This window comes from Rhinoderma darwinii, chromosome 4 (assembly GCF_050947455.1).
Source record: "Rhinoderma darwinii isolate aRhiDar2 chromosome 4, aRhiDar2.hap1, whole genome shotgun sequence".
In the NCBI taxonomy this organism is placed as follows: Eukaryota; Metazoa; Chordata; class Amphibia; order Anura; family Rhinodermatidae; genus Rhinoderma; species Rhinoderma darwinii.
Window position 1 is genome coordinate 275,291,815 of NC_134690.1, and position 18,587 is coordinate 275,310,401.

The 18,587-nt window shown below is 44.1% G+C and overlaps 1 protein-coding gene across 1 annotated transcript in view; it reads right to left on the bottom strand.

The window, feature by feature from the left end:
- Positions 1 to 4,637: 4,637 nt before the first annotated feature.
- Positions 4,638 to 18,587, bottom strand: part of LOC142759857 (uncharacterized) — a 61,837-nt gene continuing 47,887 nt past the window's right edge. The window contains exon 4 of the mRNA XM_075862517.1: positions 4,638 to 5,272. Within this exon, the coding sequence (XP_075718632.1) occupies positions 4,730 to 5,272 (543 nt within the window). The 3' untranslated portion in view covers positions 4,638 to 4,729. The remainder of the gene's footprint in view (positions 5,273 to 18,587) is intronic.

Below are 18,587 nucleotides of genomic sequence, written 5' to 3' on the forward strand. Positions count from 1 at the left end.
ACCATGTTACGTCCGTAATGTACGGAACGTATTTCGGCCGGAAGACCCGGGCCGAACACAGTGCAGGGAGCCGGGCTCCTAGCATCATAGTGATGTACGATGCTAGGAGTACCTGCCTCTGCGTGGAACTACTGTCCCGTACTGTAATCATGATTACAGAACGGGACAGTTGTCCTGCAGCGAGGCAGGGACTCCTAGCATCGTACATCACTATGATGCTAGGAGCCCGGCTCCCTGCACTGTGTTCGGTCCGGGTCTTCCGTCCGAAATACGTTCCGTACATTACGGACGTAACATGGTCGTGTGAACCCAGACTTACACCTCCCTTTAAAATGTACCAGGAACTCATCAATATAAATACACTTCCCGGGGGTGTATGCTTTGGAAAACCAGGCACTGAAATGGTCTAATAGGGGTCTCCGTTTATACAAACGGTCAAAACTGGGTGGGTACTGCCTCTTTTTTTTTTTTAGGTTCCAGTTCAGTTCTGAAGTTGCTTTGAGGGGCCTATATATTAGACAGCCTTATCAAACACCCCATTTTAGAGACTAGGCCCCTCAAAGTATTCAAAACAGCATTTAGAAAGTTTATTAACCCTTTAGGTGTTTCACAGGGATTTAAAGCAAAGTAGAGGTGAAATTTAGATATTTCTTTTTTTTTGTTGTCAGAAAATCCTTTTTATTCAATTTTTTTCTGTAAAACAGAAGGTTTTACCAGAGAAACACAACTCAATTCTTATTGCCCAGATTCTCCAGTTTTTAGAAATATCCCACATGTGGCCCAAGTGTGGTAATGGACTGAAGCACCGGCCTCTAAAACAAAGGATCACCTACAGGATTATGAGGCTTCCTTTTTATTAGGTACCATGTCCAGTTTGAAGAGGTCTTGTGGTGCCAAAACAGTGGAAACCCCCCAAAAGTGACCCTATTTTGGAAACCAGACCCCTTGAGGAATTCATTGTAGTTTTCATGGGGTGCATGCGACTTTTTGATCAGTTTTTATTCTATTTTTAATAGGCGGGGCGGCTAAAAAACAGCAATTCTATTGTTTTTATTAAATTTTTTTACAGCGTTCACCGTGCGCTAGAAATGAAATAGTCACTTTATTCTGCGTGGCGATACGATTACGGCGATACCATATGTTTATAGTTTTTTTTATATCTTATGGCGTTTGCACAATAAAATACTTTTTATTAAAAATAATTAACTTTTTGTGTTGCCATATTCTAGGAGCCATAAAGTTGTTTTTTTTTCCATCAAGAAAGCCGTGTGAGGACTTGTTTTTTGTGTAACGAACTGCAGTTTCGATCAGTACCATTTTTAGGTGCATGCGACTTTTTGATCTCTTTTTATTCCATTTTTTGGGAAGTGAAGTGACCACAAAATTGTGATTCTGGTATGGTTTATTATTATTTTCTTTTACGGCGTTCACCGCGCGGGATAAATAAATTAAATACTTTTGTAGTTCAGGCCGTTACGGACGCGGCGATACCAATTATGTTTATTTTTTAATTTATTTTTATTAATAATAAAGGACTGAATTAACACCTATAATAGCCCTTAGGCAGCATTATAACCATAAGACATAGTCTGTAGTTAAGAAAACCTACACTACCATTCAAAAGTTTAGGGTCACTTAGAAATTTCCTTATTTTTGCAAGAAAAGCAGTTTTTTTCAATGAAGATAACATTAAATTAATCAGAAATACACTCTATACATTGTTAATGTGCTAAATGACTATTCTAGCAGCAAACGTCTGGTTTTTAATGCAATATCTACATAGGTGTATAGAGGCCCATTTCCAGCAACCATCACTCCAGTGTTCTAATGGTACATTGTGTTTGCTAACTGTGTTAGAAGGCTAATGGATGATTAGAAAACACTTGAAACCCCTTGTGCAATTATGTTAGCACCGCTGTAAACAGTTTTGCTCTTTAGAGGAGCTATAAAACTGACCTTCCTTTGAGCTAGTTGAGAATCTGGAGCATTACATTTGTGGGTTCGATTAAACTCTCAAAATGGCTAGAAAAAGAGAGCTTTCATGTGAAACTCGACAGTGTATTCTTGTTCTTAGAAATGAAGGCTATTCCATGCGTGAAATTGCCAAGAAACTGAAGATTTCCTACAACGGTGTGTACTACTCCCTTCAGAGGACAGCACAAACAGGCTCTAACCAGAGTAGAAAGAGAAGTGGTAGGCCCCGTTGCACAACTGAGCAACAAGACAAGTACATTAGAGTCTCTAGTTTGAGAAATAGATGCCTCACAGGTCCTCAACTGGCAGCTTCATTAAATAGTACCCGCAAAACGCCAGTGTCAACGTCTACAGTGAAGAGGCGACTCCGGGATGCTGGCCTTCAGGGCAGAGTGGCAAAAGAAAAAGCCATATCTGAGACTGGCTAATAAAAGGAAAAGATTAATATGGGCAAAAGCACAGACATTGGACAGAGGAAGATTGGAAAAAAGTGTTATGGACAGACGAATCGAAGTTTGAGGTGTTTGGATCACACAGAAGAACATTTGTGAGACGCAGAACAACTGAAAAGATGCTGGAAGAGTGCCTGACGCCATCTGTCAAGCATGGTGGAGGTAATGTGATGGTCTGGGGTTGCTTTGGTGCTGGTAAAGTGGGAGATTTGTACAATAAGGAAGGCTATCACTCCATTTTGCAATGCCATGCCATACCCTGTGGACAGCGCTTGATTGGAACCAATTTCATCCTACAACAGGACAATGACCCAAAGCACACCTCCAAATTATGAAAGAACTATTTAGGGAAGAAGCAGGCAGCTGGTATTCTATCTGTAATGGAGTGGCCAGCGCAGTCACCAGATCTCAACCCCATAGAGCTGTTGTGAGAGCAGCTTGACCGTATGGTACGCAAGAAGTGTCCATCAAGCCAATCCAACTTGTGGGAGGGGCTTCTGGAAGCATGGGGTGAAATTTCTCCCGATTACCTCAGCAAATTAACAGCTAGAATGCCAAAGGTCTGCAATGCTGTAATTGCTGCAAATGGAGCATTCTTTGACGAAAGCAAAGTTTGAAGGAGAAAATTATTATTTCAAATAAAAATCATTATGTCTAACCTTTTCAATGTCTTGACTATATTTTCTAGTCATTTTGCAACTCATTTGATAAATATAAGTGTGAGTTTTCATGGAAAACACAAAATTGTCTAGGTGACCCCAAACTTTTGAACGGTAGTGTATATATATATATATTTATAACAACTGATTTTCTGATTTATAGTTACTTTAGTAACTAGTTAGATATTATTAAGTTATAATATGCGTGGTCACTTTAATGTCTGGTTGTACCTAATTATTACACAATATATAGATATGTGGATAGACGCTCCGTAATTTCTGTCCAGTTAGGAAATAATACATCTAGGGTATTGCACATTCGTGAGTGATGTCATCATGAACTCGGCATTCTGTATCTATGGGGACAACCTATATAACGTGATGCGTACCGCGTCAGGCGGGAGTGCTGCGTCATGACGCCGCTCACATGACGCGAAAATGCAGAGAGCCGGGATGGAGAACGTCTCGTATGGTTTATGACCAAAGGGGATTTGAGTTAGTGTATACACATGAATATATTGGTTTCTGATTGGTTCAGTGCAGACATAAATGGGTGGCTGGTACCAGCATGACTCCACTCCCACACGAAGGCTTCTGCCGAACACACGTCGGGGTTGGTGTCGTCCGGAGAACCGCCATTATTTGGGGTAAGAGAGATTATTATCGTATAACACATTGGATATGCACTATTGCACTTTATTACTATATTATCTAGTTTGTCATCTCTTTATTACTAGATTGTTAGATCAGTTATTTATTCCATCATGTCCCTATGATGTTGCCAACTATATATTCCGAGTGTCGCTAATTTTTTATGTAATGTTTTTTGATTTATAATAAAGCTATTTATGTATACTTATTATCACTACAAAGCCCTCTTTCTGCAGGTAACAAGTGGTGATTGACTATAAAATCATGTAGAACGGCTTTGTTTAGCTCCATTTACATGGAGCACTCATGGTGAGTGTGGCAACGAACTTGTCCCCTGCCGCCAAACAATGATTTTTTTTGCACACATAAAAGATGCGCTCATCCAACAAAGGAGCGTTTGCTGATTAGTCGATTGATCGCTGCCATGTTTACATGGGGTAATGATCGAAAAATTTGCATTTGTACAAACATCTGCCCATGTAAAAGGGCATTAAGGCGTGCAGGCTTCACTACTGAAGTAGACGGTATTAGCTGCTTCCAACCACCCGTTTCTCAAATCTAAAATCTCTCCTAAGCCAACTTTGCTCAAGTACGCATTGAACATAAAGGCAATAGTCTTATTTAGAGAGTGTATTGTAGGAGGAGGAGGGTTTTGATTGTTTGTTGATGATTTGAAAAATGACAAATTTCAATAAATACTTTCTTACTTGAAAATTAAGCTTTGGTGCTAATCTTCTATAACACAAACCTGATGTTATTTTTCTTTTCTTAAAGAAACTATATATATATATATATATATATATATATATATATATATATATATATATATATATATATCCGTAATAATTATACAATTTCATATAAAACAGAAATGCCAGTTTTGTAATAAAAACAACTTAAATTATATCCTAATAAGGAACAGCTTTAATTGTAAGTGTCCCAATAAAAGCCCTAAAAAGTGTTGAATGTAACACTGTTACAAATGCGCACTGGTTATAAATGTTCTTCCTTGTACTGGGAAGGTTCTATAACATGTGAATTAGGCAGTGGAGACATACAAAAAGACTGATTTGCCCTCATCCGCGTAGGACTACAGCTATATTCATGATTAATGGAAACATAATCTTGTCGTGGGGAAGTCATTGCCTGAGCATGTTGAATATTATAGTCAATGGAGTTAGAGCAACTTGGTGGTTGACAAGCATAGTGTGGCATTTGAAATAGGGAAATGCTAGATTCTTCTGTGAGTTTCTTCATCATCCCTTTGAACAAAATATCAGTTATAAGAACTTCTGATAACAGTCTTTGTTTGTCATCCATTTTGCGTAGTTTTGCAGCAACTGTGACGCCAAATGCATCAAATTCATCTTCTTTTTGGTTCAAAACAGCTGCTGCTTCAGAAAGCAGATGTCGACTTAAATCATCGTTCACAGGCTTTCGTTTTTTCTGGCTTGGCATTGGAATAGGTGGTTGTTGCTGCTTCTGTTGGTGTTGTCGTATCTCAATGACTTCTTGTGGTGGGGTACGTATACAAACCTAAAGATTAGAAAGAAAAAAAACAGTTACAATTGACTGCCAAGGAATAAGAAAATAAATACAAAAACCCCAAAAATTACCACAACAGGTTATTCACACAAACGACTTAATCGGCCGTGTGACGGACAATTTTTTTTAACGGCCATCACACGACTGCGTTAAAAGCAATGTACTTCGATGGCCCGAGAAAAATAGGACATGTCCTATTTTTGCCCGTTTTCACAGATCCCTCAATAGACTCAAGTCCATGAGGGATCTGTGAAATCGGCTCCTGCACGGATGCACATGATGCAAATATCCTAACGGGATAGAAATTACTTTCTCGGCCGATTTGACACACGTGTGTGTGAGTAAGCCCTTAGAGTGTACCTCCGAGTATAAAACAATTTGGCATTAATAGTACAAGCAAAGATAAGAAACTTTGTATATCTTATTACAGAGAAATGCCACTTTTTTCACTTATATTCCTTTCCTCCTCTTCCCATGTGTAATGTCCGTGGCTACGGGCTGTCAGCTCCAACCTCCCCCTGACAGCCGCAGCCACGAGTCGGCAAGCGCTGGCCCCAGCCTCCGCCTCAGGAGACTCCAGCGCTCGCGTCCACTCACCTCTGCCGGATGCCGTAGGGTGCACGCACACGCTCGTGCCCGCTCTTATGGACGAACTTTGACCCATGAGTACCCTGGACTATAAGAGGGGCCAGCCCCCTAGTTCTATGCCTGAGCGTTGTTGTGTTCCCTATAGTTTGTCTATGCAAATGGTCTCCTAGTGTTTCCTGCTCCCAGTGTTTCCTGTTCCTGTAGCCTGTATCCCGATCTAGTGACGTGCTTGCTATAGTCGTGCTGTGCTGGATACCACGCCTGTCTGCTTCTCCATGCCTGACATCCACCAGCTGCCTAGTTCCTGGCAAGCTACTGTCCGTGCTGCCACAGGTACCCTATATACTATAGACTCTGACCTGCACCCTGTTGGCCAGCTGCCTTACCGCCAAGGCGGTACGGCCCAGTGGGTCCACAAACCCTTTGTGACAGTACGCTCAGGCCATGGACCCCGCTGGTCGGTTTAAGACTATGACGTCGAAACAGGAGATGCGAGCGGATATGCTGGACCTCCGGTCTCGACAGGACCAACTCCTCCAGGCGTTGAACATTCTTGCGCGTAGGCAGGAGGTACAAGCTGCCGTTCCTCCTACTACACCTCCTGGAATTGTGGATCCTCAGTCTACACCTCTTGGCAGTATTAACCCACATCTTTTTTTGCCACTTCCTGACCGCTATGATGGAGAAGCAAGTACCTGTCATGGTTTTCTTAATCAATGCCAGATCCACTTCAGCTTGTATGCTAGGACATTTTTGTCTGATGGTGCCAGGGTCGCTTTCATCATTTCTCTCCTCACCGGAAAGGCTCTTGCATGGGCGAACCCTATCTGGGACAGACAAGGACCAGTGACCCGTGACTTCCCTGCCTTCCTCTGGACTTTTCGCATGGTGTTCGAGGAGCCTGGACAGGTCTCATCTGCAGCGGCTTCTTTGATTAACCTGCGCCAAGGAGACACCTCCGTGAATGAGTACGCCATCCACTTCCGCACCCTGGCGGGAGAGCTCTTATGGAACAATGAGGCACTGGTGGCTGGCTTCTGGCACGGACTATTTTCCAGAATTAAACACGAACTTGCCGCCCAGGATCTGCCGTCTACCCTGGATGACCTCATCCTTCTGTCTGCACGGATTGATTTACGGATCCGTGAACGCCTCCAAGAGGTTCAACGGGAGGGAGCCCTTCCTAGTCTGGTCCCTACGTTGCAGCAACCCCTGCTGTCCTCAGACGTCGATCCTCCCAAGAAGTCGGTAATAACGGATCAGTATAAGTTATCTACCCAAGAGAGACAACGCAGACGCACATCTGGACTCTGTCTTTATTGCGGTCTTGATGGCCATCTGGTGCAACTGTGACCCCAAAAATCCCAAAAGCTAGGGTTGCTTGGAGTGACGACCTTGGGTAAAGATGGACTTCCGTTTAAATTGTCCATGCCTGTGACCATAGTGTCCAGCGAGAAAACGCATCAGGTCTCTGCGTATATGGACTCTGGATCCGCTGCTAATTTCATCCGCAGAGATCTGGTGCACCTTCTGCAATTACCCACCACCCCTCTGGAGACCCCGTTGACAGTAGCTTTAGTAAATGGACTACCTCTGCCAGATACTGTTTTAGCTGTGACCAAGCCACTGAGGCTCCAAGTGGGAGCTCTTCACTCCGAACTTCTGCCTTTCTATGTCCTGCCCAAAGCTGTTAACCCTGTGTTGCTGGGCCTGCCTTGGCTCCGACTGCATGCCCCAGTTCTGGACTGGAATTCTGGAGAGGTTCTTCAGTGGGGTCCTGAGTGTCAAGGTCATTGCCTGGCGCGGATTCATTAGGCTCAGCCTTCGCTGCCTCGGTCATTGGCAGGATTGCCGGGTCATTATGCTACCTTTTCGGACGTCTTCAGCAAGAGGGAGGCGGAGACATTGCCTCCAAATCGGGCGTATGACTGCCCTATTGAACTGATTCCTGGTGCATCCCTTCCCCGTGATAGGGTATATCCTCTCTCCTTGCCAGAGACTCTGTCCATGTCCTCCTATGTGAAAGAGAACTTAGAAAGGGGCTTCATACAAAAAAGTCTTCCTCCCCGGCAGGAGCCGGGTTCTTCTTCATCAAAAAGAAAGATGTCTCTCTTCGTCCTTGCATCGACTACCGTGGTCTCAACCAGATCACGGTGAGGAATAAATATCCGTTGCCACTGATCTCCGAACTGTTTGATCGTATACGTGGTGCAATTTTTTTTTCTAAACTAGACCTGCGTGGGGCTTACAACCAAATCCGGATTCGCCAGGGTGATGAATGGAAGACTGCCTTTAACACCCGTGATATACACTATAAGTATCTAGTAATGCCCTTCGGCCTGTGTAATGCTCCCGGGGTCTTCCAGGAGTTTGTGAATGACATTTTCCATGACCTCCTGTATGTTTGTGTTGTAGTCTACCTTGATTTTCTCCCCAGGTCCTATGACCCACCAGAGGCATGTCCGTCAGGTTCTGCTACGGTTACGGGGGAATCGTCTGTACGCCAAGTTGGAGAAATGCGTATTTGACAAGGATGCTCTACCCTTCCTGGGCTACATCATATCTAATCGAGGTCTCGAGATGGACCCTGAGAAAGTAAAGTCTGTCCTGGAGTGGCCACGTCCCCAAGGCTTGAGGGCCATACAGCGCTTTTTGGGATTTGCTAACTTTTACAGGCAGTTTATTCCGAACTTCTCCTCACTGACTTCTCCCATCTCTAACCTTACTAAGAAGGGTATGAACGCCAAGGTGTGGACACCAGAGGCAGAGTCCGCATTCAATCGCCTGAAGTGTGCCTTCATGTCAGCCTCTATCCTCCATCATCCGGATGTCTCTCTGCAGTTCTCGTTGGAGGTGGACGCATCCTCTGTCGGTGCTGGTGCACTCCTGTTCCAGAGAGGTCCCAAGGGCAAGTTCTCTTCCACAGAACGCAACTACTCGATTGGGGATCGGGAGTTACTGGCCATCAAATTGGCTCTGGAAGAGTCGAGACATCTACTAGAGGGCACAGCTCATCCGATCTTGATTTTTACGGACCACATGAATCTGACCTACCTCCAGACGGCCCAACGGCTGAGCACTCGTCAGGCCAGGTGGTCACTGTTCTTTGCAAGTTTTCAGTTTGAGCTTCATTAATCGCCCGGCCGACAAGAATGTGAGGGCCGATGCCTTGTCCAGGTCTTTCGAGACAGAAGACACCATTGAGAGTCTACAGAACATTATCGATCCATCTTGCATTGTCTCGGTCAATCCCCTGCAAATTGGGGACATTCCTCCAGGGAGGACTTTTGTGCGCCTGGCTGATCGTGGAAGAATCCTCCGCTGGGGACACTCTAGACTGGCAGGTCATGCGGGGTTACGTAAGACCCGGGATTTGATTGCTCGTCATTTCTGGTGGCCCACTCTGCCCAAGGATATTGTGGACTTCGTTTCTTCCTTTGCTGTATGTGCAGCCAACAAGGCCACCCACTCCAGACCTGCTGGTCTGCTCCAGCCATTGCCTGTGCCCAATGCTCCCTGGCAGCATATAGCGATGGATTTTATCACGGACCTGCCTCTCTCTGCTGCATGCAGTGTTGTCTGGGTGGTGGTGGACCGATTTTCGAAGATGGCCCACTTCGTTCCTCTGACCGGTCTTCCTTTTGCTCCTCAGTTGGCCAAGTTATTTATTCAACACATCTTCCGCCTGCACGGCTTGCCGCAGCATATTGTGTCTGATCGGGGGGTTCACTTTACCTCGAGGTTCTGGAGAGCCCTCTGCGGACTTCTTGGCGTGAAGTTGGACTTTTCATCTGCCTACCATCCTCAGTCTAATGGTCAGGTCGAGAGGATCAACCAGATTTTGGAGAACTACCTACGCCACTTCGTCTCCAAACAGCATGATGACTGGGTGCAGCTGCTCCCATGGGCGGAGTTCTCCTACAATAATCACACCAGCGAGTCTACTAGGAATACAACGTTCTGCATGGTCTACGGCCAGTCCCCACTAATTCCTCTTCCAGTGCCTGATACTTCCGAGGTACCTGCAGCTGACTCCACGTTTAGAGACTTTTTGCAGATCTGGCAGCACTCGATCCTCCATCCTAAGTGGCAGTGGACCCCATAAAACGGAAGGCTGACACGAGGAGAAGAGAGCCTCCTCGGTTTCTTCCTGGCACTAAGGTCTGGTTGTCGTCTAGGAATATCCGACCGACGGTGCCGTCAAGTAAATTTGCCCCCAGATTCCTCGGACCATTCGAGGTCCTGCAACAGATCAACCCTGTCACCTACAAGCTTCAGCTGCCTCCTACCCTCAGGATTCCCAACTCCTTCCATGTCTCCCTCCTGAAACCAGTGATGATGAACCGCTATTCCAAGACTCCCAGCCCTGCGGATGCCTCCAGCGGCCCCTCGGACATCTTTGAGGTCAAGGAGATCTTGGACACCAAGAGAGTGAGAGGAAAGACTTTTTATTTGGTGGATTGGAGGGGGTTCGGCCCTGAAGAGAGTTCCTGGGAGCCAGAGGAGAACCTCAATGCCCCTACTCTCCTGAAGAAGTTTCTCTCTCGCTCTGGTCCCAACAAGACGGGGCGTAAGAGGGGGGATACTGTAGTGTCCGTGGCTGCGGGCTATCAGCTCCAACCTCCCCCTGGCAGCCGCAGCCACGAGTCAGCAAGCGCTGGCCCCAGCCTCCTCCTCAGGAGACGCCAGCGCTCCCGTCGACTCACCTCTTCCGGATCCTGTACGGTGCGCGCGCGCCCACTCTTAAAGGGGCAGCGCGCGCACCGGACCTCATGGACGAATCTTGACCCGTGAGTACCCTGGACTATAAGAGGGGTCCAGCCCCCTAGTTCTATGCCTGAGCGTTGTTGTGTTCCCTCTAGTTTGTCTATGAAAATGGTCCCCTAGTGTTTCCTGCTCCCAGTTTTACCTGTTCCTGTAACCTGTATCCCGATTTAGTGCCGTGCTTGCTATAGTCGTGCTGTGCTGGATTCCACGCCTGTCTACTTCTCCACGCCTGACGTCCACCAGCTGCCTAGTTCCTGCCAAGCTACTGTCCGTGCTGCCACAGGTACCCTATATACTATAGACTCTGACCTGCGCCCTGTTGGCCAGCTGCCTTACCGCCAAGGCGGTACGGCCCAGTGGGTCCACAGACCCTTCGTGACACCTTGCCTGCTTAAATGTTCATTTAGTATTCACTTATAGAATCCTTAGAGCAGAGAGGATTCTCCACTTCAGACTGATCAGATGACAGCTGCCTATAGAAGTCTATGGAGAAGGAAACAGCACGAGGAAGCTGCTGTAAATGAGAAAGACACACGCAGACCCTGCTTCTTCTAGTAATGTTTTACTGTCTCACTCCAGAGCTGAATTCCCAACTACACTGTTCCTTAGTGCTGTACAATGTCCTCCATGTTGCTGCTGCTTCTGAGCATGTGTGAGAAATAGACATAGGGGAGCAGGATCTTCATTGTATGTGTTTTATAGAAGACTGTGAGCAGCTAGTCTTTTGCTTCTGCTTCCTCTTCCCCTCTCCATAGACTTTTATGAGCAGCTGTATCCGGATGTCAGTGAAGCAGTCAATCCATCTCCACTTTGCTCTAAGTGTAATGGCAAGTTTTGTTTTTTTTTAATAGCGGCATTTTTGTGTCAGTCGCGGTAAATAGACTTGATTTGACCGTACCATCTGAATAAGGCCTAAAGTTTGTTATCTTCTCGTGTTCTATTGATTTATGGAAAGGTATTTTATAATCAAAGGTACGCTAAGGCCAGGATCGCACACGCAGTTTTTATCTCAGTTTTTTTTTTTCCCAAATACAGGAGTGGACACAAAAGAAAGGAGATGTATCAATCTTTTCTTATCATACCTATCCTTCTGTTTGGATCCACTTTTAGATATGCATAAAAACGGTGTGTGTGATCCTGGCTTTACACGGATCAAGGTGTAGACATATATACCCTTGATGTTATATATAACCCAAACTTCTATTTAAGCTCACTATTTATAGAACTTAAGTAGCATTTCTTCTTTTAAATACAAACATATTTTGCTACAATGTAGCAATAAAAAAATCACACACTGCCATTGCAAAAATGTATGGTCTTTGCTGTTAATATCTCAAAGGTAATAGGCAGAGAAGAAATTTTGAGCAGATCAGAAAATCAGACTACTGGCCAGAATGATTGTTAGCAGTCATTTTGGCTAATAGAAAAAAAAATACCCAAATATTTAACAAAATCTTGATCACTCATTGACTATCTATTCACATCCTACTGGGACAACCCATGTAACAATAGTAAGTGAAAATAAGTCCTTCTCTTTAATCGCTGTCATTAAAGAGCATGAGCTGATACGATCAGCTGATTTTAATGAATCGACCGGGAGATCACATTATCAAAAGTGAGCGCGAATGAGAAAACAAACTTACACATGACCAAACTGTTTCTATGGAAACCAAAATGTAATCACAATGACATCGGAAACTTCCACTGGTTGCATAGGGCAGGTAAGGAAACAGGTAGAGAATTATTAAAAAACAAATGTGTTTTTTAAAGTGTAGCTAAACGTTTGACAAACTTCTGACATGTCATAGAGACATGTCAGAAGTTTGGATTGGTGGGGGTCCGAGCACGGAGACCCCCACCAATCGCTAGACCGGAGCAGCTGAAGTGCTCAGCTGCTTCGTTTCTGTTCGGCTTTTTCAGGAAAGCTGATGTATCGATGAACCGGCTCATAGACTTTGTACTGAGTCCGTACACCGATACATTTATTTCTGGAAAAAGCCAAACATACACGAAGCAGATGAGCGCTCACACGAGCACTTCAGTTGCTTCATTCTAGAGATTGGTGGGGGTATCCGTGCTCGGACCCCCACCAATCCAAACTTCTGACATGTCACTATGACATGTCAGAAGTTTGTAGAACGTTTAGCTACACTTTAAACACCTACTCATTTTTACAAAGCGTTTCAGTAGTAATCTGCTTTTTAATTCAATGGTCATAGACTTCCCGTACAACAGCTGAAACACTTTGTAAAAGCCTGCTGTAGTTAAAAAATGCGTGCGGTTTTTAAGGTGCGGTTTTTGGAAGTCTTCCAAAACGCAACAAAAACAGACAATGTGAACTCAACCTTAGCTCTTTTCTCCCTGCATACCTCTGTACACAGACCCTGCTTATGTTGATTTAATGGCTTGTATCCTGTACATACTTTTTATCTGCGATCTGTATCTAGTGCAGAAGAGGCCGAATAACTGCCCTTTGGGAGTTACAATCATGAATGAATAGAAGCAAATTCCACTGAAAATATTTCATATATATGTTCTACTCTGAACTCTCCCCTTATTGTCCTGGCCACACATTTTTTAACCTCAAGACAATTCTTTTTCCACTGCCTAAGTGCTCAGAGCCAGTGATGCAAATGATGCCCACAAATTGTTTAAAATAATAATGCTCATAGCAGACTGCTCCTACAAATGTGCCAGCCTAAGCAGTGCCCATAGAATTATGCCAGCCACAGTGCCCCAATAATACACCGCACTTATTTCTTCCATGGTCTTGCACAGCTCTCCACTGCTACTACTCGAATAGGATCTTTCTTGTGAGCAGCCAGTCAGCCATCTTTTTATATGTTAAGCTATTTTCAATAACTACAGAGACAGAAATCAAAGACAAGATGAACAGAAAGGATCGCAGAAGTATTACTTTTCATAAAAGCGCTTGTAAATCCTGGACACTTGAGACAGGGCCTAGGCAGGCAGGAGTTGCATGCGGCTACTGAGCCACATTGTGGCCACCCTGAATATAGAAGAATGCAAGGATAATCATGTACTCCCTGCTATTATTAACCCTAAGCAAATAAATAATCTGAATAAATACACGCAATAATATATATATATATATATATATATATATATATATATATATAAAAAAAAGTGATCTGGATGAAATTTACAATCTGTCATGTGATAATGTACCCATTTTTGCAGATCATGCATAAAAAGTATTGGAGACAATATAGAGCTAGAATGAGAAACTTTGCTGTCAGGCGTCATAGCAATGTCAGACAAACTGCACAGTTATAAGGGCCTGTTCACATCAGCGTTGGGCTTACGTTCATGGGTTTCGTTAGACCTTTCCGTCGGAATAACCGGCGAACGGAAAGCCAAACCGAAACCATAGATTCCGTTTGGATTACCATTGATTTTAATGATAATGCTTCTGATGCAGTTTGTTTCCGTTCCGTAAGGTTTCCACTTGTTTTCGCGGAAACAATAGCGTAGTTGACTCTGCTATTATTTCCGCGAAAAAAAAACTAAAACCTTACGGAAAGGAAACAAATTGCAACGGAAGCATTACCATTGAAATCTATGGTAATGCAACGGAAGCTATGGCTTCCGTTAATCGTTCCTTCAAAGGAAAGGTCGAACGGAACCCATGAACAGAAACCGGACGCTGATGTGAACAGACCCTTACAAGGGATTATGAGAGGATTATTTTTGTACCTTGTATGTATTTGGTCAAACCAACTACCTCAAAATAAGGTAAACTATATATATATTTTTTTTACTTATGTCCCTTTTGCCGTACAAAATTAACAAAATGTAGGACATTCACTGTACATCGGATGAACGCTGGGTGTTGGCGCATCCACTTTCCGGCAGCACCCGGCATGGATGAATAAGGCCCTATTCCGCTACTAGAGGGAGCCCATGACAACCTTGCTCATATATGCACAGTGATATTAGGGGTCCTCCTGGACCGGAATCCCTGGGCAAGAGCGCTCTGGCCGGGGATGCTGCTCCTAGACAATCCCCTGACGTCACTGTTCATATATAGACAGGGACATCAGGGGCTCCCTCTAGGAGCGGAATGCCCGGCCAAAGCGTCCGCAGCGCTCTTTCGGGGTTTCCGATACTAGAGGGATCCCCTTACGTCCCTGTCCATATATGGATGTTGAAGTCAGGGGCTCCTTAATGCCGCTACCTACAGGGGGGCGTGTGTGGCACTATCTACAGGGGGCATAGTGGCATTATCTACAGAAGACACTGTGGAATTACCTACAAATGAAGTTTATCCGTTTTTACAACGGACAGTGAAAAACCGATGCAAAGGTGGTCACAATCAGCTGTCAAAAACAGAAGCACAGAACGGATCCAAAACGGCCATAAAATATGGAAGAAGATGGACATTTTTAACTGCCGACACCCTGACCCTGCCTTGTGAATAAAAACAACAGAAATCTTGGCGTGGTGTGGGTAGGAGACGTGGGGTGAGATTGGGTTGGTGTAAAGGTGCCAAAACTAGCTCCTCCCTGAAGCTAGTGTTCGGCGCCTTTGCAGTTTCACAAGGCTGCTTCGAAGATCTGAAGGTGAGTGGACAGCAGCTGCCTTCTGGGCTCTCCCTCTCGGTGCCGGCCTCGTCGCTGCACTGAATATGACATATGTGACATTATAATGTGTGTATCAGGCTTCAGTGTAGCACCGACGCCGGAGCACAGAAGGAGAGCCCTGACATTCCAGGATCACGTCAGAAGTTTTGTGAAATGACAAGTACCCAACATGTATCTAATCTATTATGTATAGAATCTATCATAAAATATGCACCACAAATTAGCACATTTTCAGACCCTAGACTGCCTGTTTGGTGGACCATTGTGGTAAATACTGATTTTAAAAAAGGATGTTAAAAACTGATGACAACTAACGACAATTGATGGTTTTGTAGTAAAAAATTGTGAAAAAGCCTGATGGCAACTGATATATTTTTGCATCAGTTTTTCCATCAGTGTTAGGCTATGTTCACACGGAGTATTTTGGGGGAGGAATATCTGCCTCAAAATTCCGTTTGGAACTTTGAGGCAGATATTCCTCTCCCTGCATGCCGATTTTCGCGGCAATTATCGCGCCGTTTTTCGCCCACGGCCATTGAGCGCCGCGGGCACAAAACAGCGAGATATACGCTTTCTCCTGCCTCCCATTGAAGTCAATGGGAGGTCGGAGGCGGAAGCGCCCGAAGATAGGGCATGTCGCTTCTTTTTCCCGCGAGGCAGTTTTACTGCTCGCGGGAAAAAGACGCCGACGCCTCCCATTGAAATCAATGGGAGGCGTTCTCGGGCCGTTTCTGCCGAGTTTTGCGACGCGGTTTCCGCGTCAAAAAACCCCGTGTGAACATAGCCTAAATCACTTGAGTGACAAAAAAAAACCTGATGCTGACGCAAATTATATATGTGAACGCGCCCTAACTTGACAATGGATCTTTGGGACAGAAACACATTTGCATAAGTTTATTTTATTTCTGTCCTCGTTCCTCCTTTGTCCACCAGCACCATGCACAAGTTATCATTTAATAACCTACTTTGAAGCTTAGTTTATCCATATCTAGAAGTGTATCAATCTAGAATGTTCAGCTATCTGACAAGTATCAACTTTTTTCACTTTTATTGGGGGTAAGAAGTTTCATTAGGAATACATGCAGGACTTTATTAAGCTGGAAGTTAGGTCCCTTTTATACCACATCTACAGGCCACGTAAGAAGAAAACATATGAATAGCAAACAAAAAAAAGTAAAAAGTATCTACATGTAAATACTATGAGGTACTGTATAGGGTTCTATGGGCTAAACATAAGTCAAACGTGTGTCCTTTTGGCGTACATTTGAGCGGCAAAGAGTGGGATACTTTTCTTGTTTGTTGGTGCAACCATATTCAATGTAGGGTTGTCACGATACCAGAATTTGGACTCCGATACCCATACTTCATTTAGTATTGCGATACTCGATACCAAAACGATACTTTGCCATCAATAATAATAATTAAAAAAAGTTCTTCCATTTTCTGATGTGAGGCACGTGGTGTGATGAATTTTGAACCTCTATGTGCCTCACATTAATAGTAATTAACCCCATCATGTTCCTCAGTCATAATGGACAACATTGGGTTAATGTGTGAGGTACATGACTGGGTTAATTACGATTAATGTGAGGCACATGGAGGTTCAAAATTCATAATACCTCGTGCTTCACATTAATAAGTGAAAGCAATTTTTTTATTTTATAACAGCGTAAACATGAATAACGCTATACATGTGTAATTACGGTCATGACGATACCGAATATGTGAATATTTTATTATTGAGACTATGTTTATTGTACAAAATGTTTTTTTTTTTTTAAATTTAACATTACCTATTTTTTTTTTTTTTACTTTAATGTACTGGCATATATCTATATGCCAGTACATTAGCCTGTGTACTGACAGTACACAGGCAGTTGTTAGGACCAACCTCAGTATGCCCTAACAGGAAATATGGTCAGACAGCCCCGGGGTCCTTTAATGGACACTGGGCTGGCTGAACATATATGGTATGTCCCTCGATCGCGTCACAGGGATTTCCCGTGACGCGATCAAAAGGGCATCCCCCCATCTCATTCCCCCCTTGAATGCTGCGGTCAGCTTTGATCGTAGCATTCAGGGGAATAACGGCAGAGATGAGAGGTTTCTCTGATTTCCACCGTTAGAGCGGGGCTGCGGCTGTGTAATAGAGCCATTGCCCTGCTCCTGACAATAAGTGTGTGTGCGTGGTCAGCCTGCGGTGGTCTCTTGCGGCTGGCACTGCACTAATGAGGGGCGGCGCAGGAACTGAAGACAGAGCATGGGGATGTTTTTTAGTGGGCCCGCCATATTCTGTCTTCAGTGTCAGCAATCATTAGTGAGGCACTGGTCGCATCACAGACTTGACAGGACAAAGGAGCGGGGAAATTACTGTAGTACACAGCCGCAGCCCTACTCTAACAACGTTTATGTATTAATATACTAAGATGTGCGGCCGCACAGCTTAGTATTGAAATACATGAAATAACTGTATTGAACAGTTTCAGGGTGCATGGTATCGAAACAGTATCGAAGTTTCGATGCATCGCAAATCCCTAATTCAATGCAGTAAAAATGACACTATAATATGCCATGGAGTTGCTTTGTTTTGTTTTTTTTTTGCATTGTTTAGTATGCCGTTTTCTTGGATAATAAAAACTAAAACAAATCAATGGTGTGAAAGGGGCCTATTCATTTTTGCACCTATCTGGGTTTCATTCACCCTCTCCGTAATTTTTGACGGCAAGAACAGTGCAGTCTGCAGTGTTAGTCTAGCTGCCATAAATACCAAAACCTAAACTCCATAAAAGGGTTGTTCCCATCTCAGACATTTATGGCATATCCAAAGAATATAGAATGAAATGTATGATAGATGCAGGTCCTAGCTCTGGACAGAACGGTGGTCATTCGACCCCATGGTGAGGTGGCGACTACATGGAGAGGTGGCCACGCATGCATGCGGCTTTCCCCATTCTGTTCTATGAGATTTATGGAAACACCTGAGCAAGCGCTACTAGTCTGTTTCCGTAACTCTCATAGAACAAAATGGAGAGAGCTGCGCAAATGCTTGGCCACCTCCCCACTTAACAAATACAAAGAAAACCAGATTTTTGTCATGGTACCAAGGAAATATCTCAGACAGTTGTTTTTTTATTTCTTCTTATCATAAGTGATAACATATAAGTTGGAAGAGAACACACCAGGGTGTGGTGTCGGTTATCCTTGAAATAGATAGACCGAGTGTGCACCCTAAACGGGAAAATGGACATGTAGTTCAAATCAGCTAATTTCATAAGATGTGTATCCTCCATAAAACAAATTGGACAGGGAAATGGGGTTACAAGGAAGAACAACAAAAAGTGGAGAAG